The sequence below is a fragment of the Bos javanicus genome, chromosome 11 (genome assembly GCF_032452875.1).
Source record: "Bos javanicus breed banteng chromosome 11, ARS-OSU_banteng_1.0, whole genome shotgun sequence".
NCBI lineage: Eukaryota > Metazoa > Chordata > Mammalia > Artiodactyla > Bovidae > Bos > Bos javanicus.
The window spans coordinates 105,139,712-105,155,023 of NC_083878.1; the positions used below are offsets into that span (position 1 = coordinate 105,139,712).

Below are 15,312 nucleotides of genomic sequence, written 5' to 3' on the forward strand. Positions count from 1 at the left end.
CCCGGCGCCGTGCCCTCTCGGGTCCCCGCCCGCCCCGGGCCAGCCCCTTCGTCGCCGCCACTCGCCCGCTGGCCCCACCTCCCTGCCCGCGGCGCCCAGTGGGAAGCGGGGGCCGGCCCGGCCGAGCCCAGCGGCCGCTCTGATTTGCTGCGGGCGCCGGGGAGCCCCGGCCTCCGCGGGTGCCTTCCAGGAGCGAGGGCGGGAGGGGAAGGGGGAAAAGTGCTCGGCGCCCGAGGCGAGGTCGCACTCCTCCTTCGTCCCCGCGGCCGGCGCCGGACCTCACTCGAGCGCAGCGCCCAGGGGAGCGAGTCGCGGGGCGGCGGCGGCGAGGAGGAGGCCAGAAGGAACCGGAGGGGACGAGGAGGCGGGGGCCAGCGAGCCGAGCGGGGTCCCGGCGCCCCGCGGACCGAGGTCGAGCCCTCCCGGCCGTGGGCGAGCGCGCCAGCCGACCCTCCCGGGGGCCACGGCTACAAAGAGAACGGGCCGGCGGCTGCTCCCATGACTCCCTAAGGTCGTGCCGGCCCCGCTGAGTCCGCTGCCCGGGCCGTGCTCCGCGCCCCGTGCGTCCCCGCGCGCCCGCCCCGCGCCCCGCACCGCGCGCCCCTCCGGCATGGACGTCCACACCCGCTGGAAAGCGCGCAGCCCGCTCCGCCCGGGCGCCCCGCTGCTGTCCCCGCCGCCGCTGCTGCTGCTGCTGCTGCTGCTGTGGGCGCCGCCTCCGAGCCGCGCAGGTAAGGGCGCGGGGCGCCAGGGCTCTGGGGGCCGGGGGCCGCCGGGGCCGGCACGGCTGTCATCCCCGGGCGCCCGGCCTCTTCTGCGCCTGCACGACCTTCCCCGCTTGGCTGTGGAATGCGCGGCCCGAGACTCCGAATGCCATTAGCTGGGGGCCCCGGAGAGGGAGACGCGCTGGCACAGCCCTCCCCCGCGCCAAACGGGCCGACCGCCGGGGCCGTCGGGGGACCCGAGGCTGGGGCTCCGCGTAGGATGCGCCGGAGGGGCTGTCCAACCAGGCAGGCAGACTTTTGTCCCGAAACTTTACCTTCTCTGTCCACATCGCAGGCGCGCAGCACAACTTCCTTTCCTGAAACCCGGGAAGGGTCGCCCCCTAGAGTCACAGCGGGTCAGTTCTGGCCGGGCCTCCTGGGATGGGGGGCCGAGGGTGGAGGGCGGGGACGGGAATCCCAGAAACGGAGCCCCCCTCCCCCGACTTCTCCTGGGAAGCAGGTTTTCTAGGGTTCTAGGAGGTTTCCCGCCCAAAGACGGAATTCTAGGCGCAAGACCGGGAGATGTTGCCGGGTTTGGGCTGCCGGGGGTTTACATGATGCACAGACGGGACTTCTGCCAGAGGTCTGGCCTTAGAAGGAGCGTTCTCCTGCGGGTGGCGTCCAGCCGGCCAGCATCCACAGGGCGCCTGCTTGGATGCCTGCCGCCCCCACTGCCTCCCACACACTGTCCTGATGTTGGTGGTGTTCCAAGCATCACTTCTGTGGTTGCCTATCCCATGGGGTAGGTCTTCCAACAGAGCTCATGGCCCTCAAAGTCTCCCATCAGCTGATGGGAGATGGACTCAGAGCAGGCTCAGGGAGAGTGCAGGCACAGGGAGGGGACAGTGGCCCAGGGGACAGCTGGACCAGCCAGGCCCCCCTCCCCTAGAGACAGCACCACTTCAGAGCCCACACTGTGCTCTGCTTTGTAATTTGAAGACATACAGGAAGAATCACTTCCACCTTCCACTTACCAATCAAGGTATTCCGTCCCTTTTTGCTGGCACATGAGTGCTTGGTGGGCCAGACAGGGTGAACAGGAATCAGGGTGTCCAGCTGGTCAGGGGCTGGGGAAGGCGTGGGGAGCCTGGCCTGGCTCTGGGGGTCTCGGATCTCAGCCCTGGACTGCCACCCGCGTTTCCTGGATCCTGAGCTCAGCTCACAGGCTTTGGGTTTCTCCTGGGGTCACTGGAGGTGGGGGACAGCAGAGGCCTCCAGGGAGGTGGTGTGGAGCGGGCCGGGGGATGTGGTCAGGGGCAGCTGTGGTTGGGCATCCGTCAGAGACAAAACCATATAACCCTGCCCTTGCTCCTCTGCTGGGCTTTCCCCCAGGAGGTCAGGTGGGCATCCTTAAGGGGAGTCCAAACCCCCACAGCTGGGCTGGGGAGCACGCAGAGCGAGTGTTCGTCTGGGTCTGGAGCGGGCTGTTCGCCATCTCTGCCCCCTGCCTCCTCTTTCCCGTCCTGACTGGGGTGGGCACGGGGTCAGCGCCTGGGCCATGGCTGTGGACTTAGACATTTGGCTCCTTCCGAAGAGACGTTGAGAGCCTGCAAAGAAGCCACCTCTCTGGGTGGGTTTCACAGACCTCCCTTTCCAGGGTGGGACCCTTTTGGAAGGCATCGTCAGTCCGCAGGAGCGGCTGTCCACTGAGATCCAGGGCGGGGGTGGGGGGGTGTGCAGCTCGTCTCCTCTCCATTTTGAGATTCACCAGATGTTTTCTGAGCTCTCTCCGAACATGGCTCTTTTTCCTACCTTCTTCTTGGCCAAGTGTGTGAAGGCATGAAAAGTCAGATTGCGTTTGGGGCCGTTTAACATTGTAACGGGCAAAGGAGAGTAAGTGAAATGAAACATGACCCCAATATTTGGAAATTGAGGTCATCTCCTCGGCACGACATTGGTTGACGCCGGTCACGTGGTCGCTTTTGGCAATTATTTGGTCGGAAGAGTTGTCCAAGTTTTGTGGGACTTGACAGTCACCAAATGGTTAAATTTCCTCTGACTCAATCCAGTTGGCTGGAAAGACAGCCTTTTCCATCTTCTCCTCCCCTCCCCCCTCCTCCCCATAAAAGAACAGTCAGTGGGAGGGGTTCAGAAGGCAAGCTGGTTCCCCAAGCCTCTCTCTCCTCTGGTCCAGGTTTCCGTGGCCAGAGGGCTTGGAGCTGGGGTCACTGCCAGCCGGCAGTGGCCACAGGCAGGAGTCCCCTCCCTGGGGTGGAAGCACAAAGGCCCTTCTCCCCAGTGCTGCTCCGGGGCTGTTCCTGGGGTGCCGGCCAGAGCCTGCCCCACGACCCCACCCTTCAGATATTTCTGGACTCTCACCACGGCCACGCCCTTCGCTGAGCACTGCCCGCCTGCCCACCCTGCCTTCTGGCTGTCTGGCCCTGTCTCCCATCCCTGCCTCTGCCCCGGGTCACAGATAGGGTTGGGGGGCACAAAGGGGTGTGGGGAACAGACCCCTCCAATGGCTTCCCACCCGTCACTTAGTAACAGTGAGCCCCCAAGGGTCGAGGATGAGTCAGGCACCCCAAGGCCCCGTTGCTGCACCCTCACTGGAGCCCCGGGTGTGCCACGAGGAGCAGGGCGGGGTCCCCGGCCCCTGGGAGGCCAGCACGCGGTAACATTTGGAGCAAAGTCGCTGGCCCTTGCCTGGTGTACTGATAGGTCTGTGCCGACATTGTCGTCTTGGACTCGCACCCTGGCCTGTGGGGCTGTGAGGGCGCTGGTGTTCGGGGAGGCCCAGGCACGGGGGGCTGAGGCCCCAGACTCTGGGTCTGCCTGCTCTCTGTGCCTGGGAAGGCCTGAGGCTCACCGGGGCTGAGGAGGGTCCCAGCCAGCCGAGTGTTTCGCTGCCTCCCTCCTTTCTCTCCCTCCTCCCTCTCCGGTCTCTTCCTGCCCCCTCCCCACTTTTTACCCAAGGCCATCGAGGGCCACCGTGGCCTGCAGGCCTGCAGCCTCCACCCGCCTTTCACCAGGCCCTTCACTCACCCTGGGGAGCTGCCGACTCTGGGAGCCCTTGCCTCAGCTGGGCCTGGCTGTGGGGAAGGCAGAGGTGAAGGAGGGCCCACAGGCTGGGGGGAGGTCCACCCGTGGACGCTGGTCATTGCACTGCTTGTTCTCTTGGCCGAGCATCCTTGAAAACAGGGTGGAGGGTCGGCCCCCTTGGGGAGATCTGGGGCGGCTTCCTGGAGGAGGTGCTGCTAACTCAACCTTTCTCCTTCCTTTTGTTGCCAAGCGGCCCCCTTAGCAGGTGCCTGCCTTCCCCTCTGGCTGTTGTCTCATCCGTGCTCCTTGCTGGCAGGACCTTCCCAGCCCCACCACTTTGCTCTTCTCCTGGGGCTGCTCCCCTTGGCTGGAAAGCCCCTCATTAACTCGGTTGGTGGGGCGCCCCCAGGGCTGCCTGCCCTGGGATGCTGTGCCAGCAGGAGCGGCCGCTGTGAGAAGAGGGGGGTCTCGGAAGGGACAGGAGGGCAGCTGGGCTGTCCTAACCCGCTCTGGGCCCCGCACCGAGACCACCTGAGGGTGCCGCCTGCCCTGGCTTGGGGGCCTGCCGTGTTGGGTCCTGGTTGGGGAACAGTCCTTGGCTGTCAGGCCACTGAACCCAGGGCTGCGGGGAGGGTTCCTCTGCCTCTAAGGGGTTGTCTGGGCGGGGGCCAGCCCCGTGCCTCAGCTTTCTCCTCTGGGAAACGGGGGGACACGGCTTCCTTGCTCTGAGAGTAGCTGTGTAGGCGGATCGGGGTGATCCCTGAAGACAGGGAGCGGAACGTGGGGGCACCTCTCCAGTGAGCGGAGCGTCTTTTGTGGCTGCTGTTTGGGGGTGATTTGCGGAAGGAGGACGCACGCTGTTGCCACTGTTGTCTGTAGCTGTGAGCGTCCAGTGGGAGGCTCTGGGCCCGGTGAGACCCCGGGGCTCCGCGGTCCGCAAGTGGCTCGGCCCGGCCCCTCCCGCACCCTCTTCAGTCCCCCATGGGCTCGGGGGGGTCCATTTCCCACGTCTGTCACCTCACAGGATGGCAGTAAAGGTCGCCCTAGGCCACGTATGTGAAAGGGCTTTACAAGCCCAACAGAGGGCTATACACGTGTGTGTGTGTGTGTGTGTGTATTTGTGCGTGTGGTGTGTTTGGATGCGTGTGTCTGCGTGTGTGAGACGTGTGTTGGTGGGTGTATACACGTACGCAGGTGTGCATGCCCGCATCCACACACAGGTCCCTGTGTTTTCACGGTCTGCCCAGGCAGGGCCTGGTGTGTTTGAGGCGCCCACGGCCAGGCCACGTCTCTCCTCCCTGCGCCCCATCCCTGCTGGGGAGACGGGAGGCGACCGGTGGCCACGGAGCCCGCCAGGCAGCCATGAAGCTGTGGGTCCGGCCCAGGACAAGCCCGTCCAGCTGGGTCTGATAATCTGGGGAGTCTTTTTTTTGCTCACAGGAGGGCGATGTTAGATTATAGCTTCTGCTTTTCCCTCTGTTTATTTCTCCCCTGTAATCGACTCATCTGGCCAGCACTTGGCCAAATACGCCTTAAGCTTTCTGGCCTGGCTCCTGGGGATACTTAGGTACTGCAGGCACAGCCTGTTTTGGCCCTTCTTGTGGGCAGAGCTGCCTTGCCACACCCGCGGCGTGAAGGCCCAGTATGCGTGATGCCTTGGGGTGGGCGGCCTGCAGCTGGGTCAGCATCCTGCCCACCCCCACCAGGTTCCCATCTGTAGGAAAGGGTGATGACTGTGGCTCCTGCGGGATTTTTTTAAAATAAGATTTTATTTATTTTTGGCTGTGCTGGCCTTCACTGCTGCTCAGGCTGTCTCTGGTTGCGGAGAGCGGGGGCTGATCTCTAGTTGTGAGGCACAGGCTCGTCTTTGTGGTGGCGTCTCTTGGGGACCACGGGCTCTTGGCGCTGGGGCTCAGTAGCTGTGGCTCCCAGGCTCTAGAGCACAGGCTCAGTAGCTGTGGTGCGTGGGCTCCGTTGCTCCAGGGCGTGTGGGATCCTCGCAGACCAGGGACCGAACTTGTGTTCTTCACCACTGAGCCACCAGGGCCGCCCCTCCGCAGGATTTCGGACGGGGTGCAGTACGGGAGGTGTCCCCAGCACCGCTGTGACCGTTCATCCGCTCTGGGCCCCCGGGTGGCAGGGGCAGCGGGTCTGGGGCGAGTTCCCAGCACTGCTCATTGGCTGGCCTTGCGAGTCACTCCCTCTGTCTTGTGAATGAGAAGGGGTTCTCATTCAGAGAGCCCCCCCTCCCCGCCATGAGCTCATGGCTCCGTCTGCAAATCCTTCGGTCTGGTCTGAGCCTCGAGCCTCGGCCTGGAGGTGGCGGAGGTCATGGGCGGTCGTGCCCAGCACGCCGTTCCTCAGGCCACCCCTGCTTTACCAGCGGGGATTGGGGCCAAGTGGTGGGAATGGACCTGCCCACGTCCCATGTCAAGGACTTTGGCTCCTGAGACGTGACCATGGGTGATGGCTGATGGTCTGCCAGGGCATCTGGAGGGAGGCGGGGCCTTGCTAACTTAGACGCTGTTCGTGCATCCCCGCAGCCCGAGCAGCTGGAGCAAAGCTGATGGAAGGAGCGGACGGATGAATGGTCCACTGGGTGTGTGGGGATTCGTGGGGGGGGGGGGGTCGCTCTGGGTTATACCTGTCACACTGTCTGAGCCGTCATCCCATCAGCTTCGACTCACTCTGTAATTTTTCTGGCAGATTCCCAGCCTACATCATAACCCACAGTCGGAATAAATGTCTCCACTCTTGGGTGACTCAGACCTAAGAAATGGAACCACGATCTGACCCACTTTTGTCCATGTTTCATTACACAGAGCCCCAGGGGCCGATTTCTTGTGACGTCTCTGTACGTGAAATGGGGAGAGGGGGGTGGATTCTTTTATTTTCTGATTCCTAGGCCTATATTCTTTCAGGGGAAATTCGGTCTTCTGTCCTGTTCTTTCCTGCCAGCACCTTGGCAACAGGGACTTTATTAGCCTCTTTATTTTTAAAAAAATAAATGTACGAAATGACATCAAAATGTGTGTATGTAACTGGAGTGATTTAACTGTAAAAACTCTTGCATTGGAAAAATCGCTTCCCGCCTTCCGCTGAGATTAAAGCAACTGTCTTCCGCTCTGCCGGCGGGGTAACCAGAGGGCGGGGGCGAGGCCCTTTCTGTGTCGGCGCAGAGGGGACGCAGGAGAGACGGGTCCTGTGTGGAAAACTCGGGCGGGACAGTGGCTCTGCCTGAAGCCTTTGCAGACCTCAAATGCGACTCAGACCAGTGCCGGCCGCCAGGAGCAGGTGCGCAGGTGAGTGGGAGGTGAACATCTCAGCCCTGCAGGAGCTTCCGGTGCAGTGAGGGAATCAGACCTGCGAACAGGCCGCAGTGTCCAGTGAAGTGCAAAGTGGGAGGCAGTGAAACATACACCAGCTAGTAAAATGATGCCACCAGCCAATCAGAGGGAGGCACCCACCAGCCCCTGGGCCACTGGCCAATCAGAGTGTACCTAACAGTCCCTAGGTCAGCAGACAATCAGGGGGAGGCACCTGCCAATGGGCCACTGGCCAATCAGAGGGCGGTACCAGACAGCCTGTGGGGCTCTGGCCAATGAGAGGCCAGCTTGCTTTGCCAGAGCCTATGGCTTTTGGAGCCCCACCCTCCTATGAGTTTGAATGGAGGATTCCCTCGGAGGGCTTTCTCCTTTGGCTCAGTGTTAAGGAACCCACCTGCAATGCAGGAGCCATAGGAAACGTGTTCAGTCCCTGGGTCTGGAAGATTCTCTGGAGGAGGGCATGGCAACCCACTCTAGTGTTCTTGTCTGGAGAATCCCATGGACAGAGGAGCCTGGTGGGCTGCAGTTCATGGGGTCGGAAGAGTTGGACACGACTGAAGCAGCTTAGCACGCACACCGTTAGTGGCAGGGTCCTTGTGCTTCAGAAAGAGGCCCATGGCCTTCAACTGCGAGTAGCTTCTGCACCTCAGCCTCAATTCTTCCTTCTTCATTTTTGATGCATAAAACTAGGAGTGTGTGTAGTCTCGTCTTGCTCCTCATCCGGGTCGTCTTTGGGAGGGTAGGAGAAGCTGTGTGCCCGTGGAACGGGGGCCCTGGCCCATGGCGGGCAGCTAGAGGACCCTGTTGTGTGGCAGGTGAGGGGAAAGCTGGCTGGGGACTGGGCCTGGGCCCTGCCCAAGCGGAGGAGCAAAGATGGGCCTTCTCCAACCCTGGGCCCTCAGGTTCAGTCTGCAGGGGCCATGTCTGGGGAGGTGTCGTTCTCCTGTCTGCTGGGGTGAGGTCCCTGGGACCTGCCTTCGCTGTTTCTTCTCTTCTCTTGCCCTTTTTCTTTGGGGAGAATCTGAAGTGCTGGTGGGCAGTTCTAGTTTCCTTCTTGAAGACTGTTATGTGTCCTCCTGGCCTGAGGGTGGAGGGGACGGTCTCCGTGTCAGTGATCTGTGTAGACAGACCTTGCTCTTCTAGGAGAAGAGGGTCGCGCATCCCGGTTGGTTTTGAGCGGAGGAGTAGGAAGGGGTACTGCGCCTTCTGCACCTTTTGGATCAGAAAATGTTCAGGTCAAGAAGGTGGGGTGAGGAGCTCATTCTTGAATGGAAGTGCGGGGAATAGGGCTTCTAAATGTCTTCTTTTCCAGGGAATTATCACTAATGTTAGTTCAGTTCAGTTCAGTCGCTCAGTCGTGTCCTACTCTGTGACCCCATGAACCGCAGCACGCCAGGCCTCCCTGTCCATCACCAACTCCCGGAGTTCACTCAGACTCACGTCCTTTGAGTCGGTGATGCCATCCAGCCATCTCATCCTCTGTCGTCCCCTTCACCTCCTGCCCTCAGTCTTTCCCAGCATCAGGGTCTTTTCCCGCGAGTCAGCTCTTTGCATCAGGTGGCCAAAATATTGGAGTTTCAGCTTCAACATCAGTCCTTCCAGTGAACACTCAGGACTGATCTCCTTTAGGGTGGACTGGTTGGATCTCCTTACAGTCCAAGGGACCCTCAAGAGTCTTCTCCAACACCACAGTTCAAAAGCATCGATTCTTCTGTGGTCAGCTTTCTTTATAGTCCAACTCTCAATGTTATTTAAGTTCATGGTTTAGATTGGAAAGCACGGCTTGGGCAACAGCTACGTGTCAGTGGACCCTGGCACCTGAGGAGCATCCAGGGGTCCTGTGTGGTGGGCCCGGTGCTTGGGACGGGCTGGGGTGAGGCTGCGGGGCTCACGCTTGGGCAGGGTGGTGGGAGGCTCGGCCCGCATTTCCAGGGAGAAGCTGGACTGCAGAGGGCAGGGGGAGTGGGAGGGCGGCCAGTGTTCAGGACCTCCTCCCTCATCTAAGACAGGGGCCTGCAGGTGTCAGCACAGATGCTGGGGGCACGTCAGGGGCCTGCACGGCGGGAGAGAGGAAGAGACAAGTCCTCCACCCGTTGCGTGCCCTCCCTGCTTTCTAGAAGGAGCAGTCATGCTTTGCTTTCTTCCCTGCCAGAGGATGAGCACTCCCTTCTAAGAGAAGACTCTTTCATTCTGCAATAAAGGAGATCAGAGCGACTGGGAGGTGGGGGAAGTCAGCCTAAGGAGGAAGGGTTTATTGGGGCTTGGCTCTGAGAGTGTTGTTATTGTTGTTGTTTTTCAGGGACAGATCAAACACAGCGCAGCAGATCCCCAGGTCCTCATGGATTTGATGAGGATCAGCCCAAGGCCACTCTCACGTGGTCCAGCCCCCCTCCCACTCCCTCAGCACCCCCGTCACCACCCCAGCACTCGCCCCCGACTCCCCTCCACCTGTTTGCTTTGAGGCCCATCCCTGACGTCAGGTCTCACGAGGCTGTTCCTCTGTGTTTACTGCACATCCAGCGTGTGCACTGCCGGCTCAGTAGGGGAGGGACACCAAGAAGGAGCTCAGCCAGGTCCAGTGAGAAGGAGGGTGGGCCATTGCCAGCCCCAGGATCTCAGCGCCCTCGTGAGCCGAGAGGGCAGGGCCCTTGCCTCCTACCTGTCCCCGTGTGTCTGGGCTCAGCACAGATGCTGAGGCACCTGGAAATACTCCTCTGAGTCTGCCCTCCCATCTGTGGAATGAGTATAAACTGGTGACGCCGGCCCCAGAGGCCTGCTGGGGGGACTGAAGGCTCTTGTTACTTGTGCTGCCATGTGTTAGAGCCCCGACGCTTGTATTTGGAGCCCCCAGATTGTCCCAGTGGAGGGCTGGGCCCCAAACTCAGCTTTGCTGGCATTTTGCAGAGGGTGGAGTCCTCCAGGTCTGGGGACCTGGCCCGGGGTTGCCTGGGAACAAGAGAGTCTGGTGAGCAGATCCGGTTTCCTACCAGGAGGTCTTTGATGGGGACCCCATGAGACCAGAGCTTCAGCCACTGCAGGCCCTGCCTCTCAGATCTGGGATCCAAGGGTCTGGGGTGGAGCCTGGGGCCTGCCCTTAGAGATCTGATGCCAATGACCAGCTGAGGGCACTTTGGGTAACATTGGGCGTACTGGACGGGAGGTCTGAACCTTCTTCCGACCCCCCCACCTCCCCACCGCGTGGGGCCAGCCTCCACGGCCAGCTCCCAGTCAGTCATTCCTGCGACTTTCAGAAGGGGAGTTAGGGGATGAGGCCGGAAAGCAGTGATGCTTCAGCGCACGGAGGCTGGGACCCTGGCTTTGGAGGCCAAGAGCAGGGTCTGGACTCCCAGCCGTGTGACCTCTAACGCCTTGCTTAACCTCCTGGCCCAGCGTGGCTCATCTCCACACCTGAAGCTGAAAGGTGGAAGGTGGCCTGCGTGTGGATATGGGCCCTTGGCGGGGTGTCCTGCACCCCACCTTCAGTGCAGGAGAACAGACGCTGAAGCATGCTGGGGACAGTGGCCGCCGCCGCTGCCTAGGCCCCGGCGGTCAGTACCGGTCGATTAGTGACGATGATTCCGTGTTGCTGTTGCTCTTTTGTGCTGTTATCATGTCGGGCGGAGCAGGGAGGCAGCAATTTGTATAAAGTTTCTATAAGGTGCTGGCAACAGAGCAGGAGTAGAGCGGTCACTTCGGGTTTGGGCCACAGCTGGGCCTCGGAGGAGGCCAAACAGTCAGTGCAAAGGGCCCAGCTGGAGCCCGAGGGGCGAGTCCGCAAGGGGCAGGGGGTGCATTCTGCAGCTATGCTTGGGGGGCGCCATGGAATCTTCCTCCTCATTTAACGTGGGAGTGGTGTCAGGCTTGCTTTTTCACTCCAGGAGTGCGGGGCCCTGATGGTGGGCAGGCCCAGCCCCCCAGGACGGAGTTGGATGTTTTACTGGGAGGGCTCATGTAGTCAGTGGTCGGTCTGGCCTCCCGCCTTCAGGCCTAGAGGACGAGGCGGTGTCCAGGGTCACAGGCTGCTGAGAGCAGAGGGGCAGGGGGACCAGACCCCGGTGTGCGGCTGTCACCCGCTGGTGGGCTCTGCCTGGTGTCCTGAGGCCAGGGGAACCGGATGGTCTCAGAGCTCCACCATCCGGGGAGGGCCTCTGAACCTCAAAGGATTGTTCTGGGACTCCGGGGCTGGAGGGGAGCTCAGGTCACCCGTCCCAGGGTTCCTCTGTCCATGGCGGGTGTGATGACCGTTGTTTGCCGGTCACCCCCATCGGGGAGCTCACCTCGTGCGGGCAGACAGCATCTGGAGGGAACTTGCTGGAACCCGGCCTCCAGAGCCCCAGGGTTTTAACCTTGATATCCCCAAATTTGGAGCTTCTGAACGTCTTCAAGCTTCCTGTTTGCAGAACCGAAGGAAAGCTGCTGCCAGTGGGAAGGCTCTGTCTTCTTCCCTTTACACGCCCTGGAGTCCCCGCCTGGGAGGGCACCTGTCCTCCACACCGTGCAGCGCCTGCCTCGGGGCCTCTGCGTGGACTGGCTCCCATCTCCCCTTCCTGGACAGGGCCTGTCTGATTGCGCACAGCTGCCTGGACATGAGCAGGATTTGCAAACACTGGGGAGGGCTGTTGTTGAGGGCTGGGCGGCACGGGGTGGGGGTTTCTGCTTCCTCCCTCCCTCCCTCCCTCCCTCTCCTCTACCTTACTCTAAGGGCTTTCATACACTGTTTTATCCTGACGATATCTTTTCTGGGCAAGAGGTAGCCCCATTTTACAGGCAAGGAAACTGAGGCTCCCAGAAGCCCCACAGCTAGTGAGTAGCAGAGCCTTTAAAATAGCATTTGCGTTGTGGAAACTGAGTTTCACCCAGCCTCCTGGGGACAGGGCCTTCCGAGAGCAGACATCACTGTGAGGTGGGGTTTCAGCCCCATCTTTTTCCCTGGGTCCTTCATCCCGGCACAGACGGGTGGGGAGGCTGCTGAAAGCTGGTGGCCGCCCCCAACTTGTCCTCCGGGGCCCAGGCTGGAGGTGGGTGCCTGTCCAGGGTCAGGAGGAAGCAGTGCGCATTCAGCTCCCCTTCCAAAGCCCCCCAAGTCCCAGGCCCCTCTGGATCCTCCTCCCATTGCTCGAGGCAGGTGAAGCTGGGGTGGCCCAGCCTTTAGCTGTGTTTGTGTTCGGGCATGAGCTGTCCTGGCTGAGTCATTTTTTCCGTTTTAGCAGGAAGGAAGGAGCGATAGGGGAGGATTGTAGCCAGGTGGGTCCTGCCTGTTTGACATCGGTTCACACACGACTGGAGAGGCACGTGGGGCTTGTGCCAGGGAGCCAAGCGTTGCCAGTGACGAGGCTGGAGCGCATGTCAGGCCCCTCCCACTCTGAGGGCCAGGTGCAGGCCGAGCAGCCCATCAGATGTTTCCAGAGTGAAGCTCGGGCAGCTGAGCCATCACCTCTTCCGGGTCAGAGAAGCTGGGCCAGGGAAGAACCCACATCTTTAAACTATCAGCATTTCAGAAAAGAAAAATAAAAAACCCTGGGAGAGAAGCAGTGCCCAGGGGCCTGGTTCCTGAGCCCGCCCTTCGTTGAAGGAGGTCAGTGGGCTTGCCAAGGGCCAGGCTCAAGAGCTCTGCTCCTACTTTTCCCTTAAGCTGGGTCATGAGTCCTAGAGAGTTGTCAGAGTCCTCCAGAAAGTTTGCTCCTTGGGTGACCCACCTACCCCACTGTCCGGGCCAGGCAGATGCCACTGGGAAAAGTTAGGGAATTGCAGCTCCTTTGAAACCAAGGGAACAGCACATATCCCACACATGTGGTCCCGGGCATTTCTAGCTGGAGGTACGGTCGGTGGGCAGAAGTCACGGCGGACAGGGGGTGGACGGAGCCCGAGTCCTCTGTCACAGCATCCAAGCCTCACGTTTCAGGCCCACATGAGGTGTGCTCACCTCGAGGCCGAAGGAGGCACTCAGCCCGGCTCTAGCTGCCAGAAACCCCTGGCGTGGCCAGGGGGCTAGGACTGCCGCGGTCCTGAGCTGTGACCTCCAAAACGTCCTTTCTTCATGTGTGAAATAGAGCTGAGGGTGTCTTCCTCTCAGCTCTGGGTGAGACTTTAGGAGGTGCAGTTTGGATTTCCACGCACACAGGGTCTCTCTGGACCTGTTACTTCCCTCCGTGCCTGCAGTGTGCGAGGAGGTGTCAAGGAGGAGCTGTGGGATGGAGCCAAAGGTGCCCCTGGTGAACGTGGAGGGTGTTGGCTGACACGCTTTGAACCGGCTCTCTGGAGCAGGGTGGGCCGACGTGAGGGGCTCGGTAATGAATCCACCCGCTAGTGCAGGAGATGTAGGTTCAGTCCCTTGGAAAGATCCCCTGGAGAAGGAAATGGCAACCCGGTTCAGTGTCCTCACCTGGAAAATCCCATGGACAGAAGAGCGTGGGGTCGCAAGAGAGTCAGACACGACTTAGCGACTAAACAACAGAACTTACTGAGGCCCACAGGGATGAATGACTTTCTGTCCTTGTAAAGGTGCGGGGCCTGAGCTGTTCTGGGAGAGGTTGGGGGCCCCTCACTATCTGCGGGAGGGCGGTATTCTGGGCCAGAGGAGAGAAGAGGCGGGGGGTCTGCCAGGTCCCTCTGGAGTCTGGTCTGGCGGTTGTGGGCCAGCAGCCCGGGGGTGTGCCGGGTGGAGCCCGAGACTCAGGGCTGTGCGGGTGGTCCACGCTGACATTGCTTTCACCTCCACAGAGCAGTCGGAACCGCCCAGACAGAGCTCCCAGGGGATCCCCAAGCCCGTGACCCGTTTGCAGCAGAGGGTGTGCGCGCGCGTGTGTGTGTGCGCGTCTGTGTGCGCACACATGCGTCACGTGCACCCTACCAGGTGTGAGTGAGCATTGTCCCTGGGGTGTCTCCCGCCCCGTGGGCACGGATCCCCTGCTCGCCTACACTCATGATCTCTCACTCCACCGAGCAAGCCCGCGAGGTCCGCCCTGTGAGGATTAGTCCAGGTGACTCCGCTAACAAGAGAGACCTGGGGCTCGAGCGTGGCCTCCTCCTCCCCGCAGGCCTGCAGCCCCTCCGGCGTCTCACTCCTTTCCCCCGCTGCCACCCTGCTTCTTATCCACAGTCTCTCCAGATGGACCCTCCCAGACCCTCTCACCCCAGGCTCCTTTCATTTCAGCATCAGTCATCTTACCCTTTAAATCACGTCCAGAAGCTGTTGGCTGTGTTTTGAAAGTCTTTACATTCCACCAGCTTCTGTCTGCCCTGCTTCACTTCTGAGTCCTTACCTTGACTTGCTTGTTCTCCGGGACTCCTGAGCAGGTAAGAGATCACTCCCGTGGTCCCAGGAGGCCTCCTGTGCCTGCCCCCGCCACCCCAGCGAGCACAGATGTTGGCATCGAGCACCATGTGCTCCAAGTCACCCGCCCCGGGGTGGCTGCTCTCGCCGAGCTTGGCCTACCTCTCGGTTTCCACGACATGCCCTCTGTGTGGAATGTAAGCCCCCCAAAATCACTGGGCTCCAGGCACCTGCCTTTTCCATAAACTTTGATGCATGGTCAATATCCTGGCCTCGTTCTCCTCACTCACTGAAGCGTTGTCTGCTGTGATGCCTGCGGCTGGGGAAGCGCCAGTGAATCCCCGCCCCCAGGGAAGGCCTGACACGCACGCTGTCTGAGCGCCCTCCGTCCGGGGTTGTCAGCTTCCGTGCAGCATCTCTCTCTCTGATGACTCACCACTCTCTCTCACGTTGCAGCGGGGATTCTTCCCTCCGTTCTGACTGGCGGCACCTGGGCAGCGGCGGCGGGTGCCGTCACCTCGCCCGTGCCAGGTGGGCAGGTCCAGCCGGATGCTGGCCAGGTGGGCAACGCTGCCTGCCCCCGGCTGCCCCAGGGGCGAGGGGCGGGGAAGCCTGGCGGGGGGCCTCCGGGGCTCAGGTCTCCCGCCTGTGTCCTTGCGACCCTTGGTCCCACATTCTGTCCCTGGCCTTGAGGGGAGGGGGCTGCGGACTGCCAGCCTGGGTGGGAGGGAGACGAGGTGCGCTCGCTCGGGCTGGGACCCGGAGCCCGGCTCCGGTGTTAATCCTGCCTGTGCCGAGTCTGTAACCCGAAAGTCTGCTGCTGCTGCCCAAGGGGAACGTACTGCCTCAGGAACATGTGTCCGTGGGCCTCCCCGAGGCACTGTGGCAGGAAGCGCTCTAGAAGCGCAGCTTCTCAATGGAACCTGCCCGATGGCGCTGCGGGGGTCCACGGCGGCATGCATGGCTT

At 61.3% G+C, this 15,312-nt stretch overlaps 1 protein-coding gene across 3 annotated transcripts in view; it reads left to right on the top strand.

Moving 5' to 3' along the window:
- Positions 1-261: 261 nt before the first annotated feature.
- The window catches only part of COL5A1 (collagen type V alpha 1 chain), a 148,421-nt gene continuing 133,370 nt past the window's right edge, over positions 262-15,312 (top strand). For all 3 annotated transcript variants that reach the window (XM_061434160.1, XM_061434161.1, XM_061434162.1), the window contains exon 1: positions 262-731. In XM_061434160.1, coding sequence (XP_061290144.1) covers positions 611-731 — 121 coding nt within the window. In that variant the 5' untranslated portion in view covers positions 262-610. The remainder of the gene's footprint in view (positions 732-15,312) is intronic.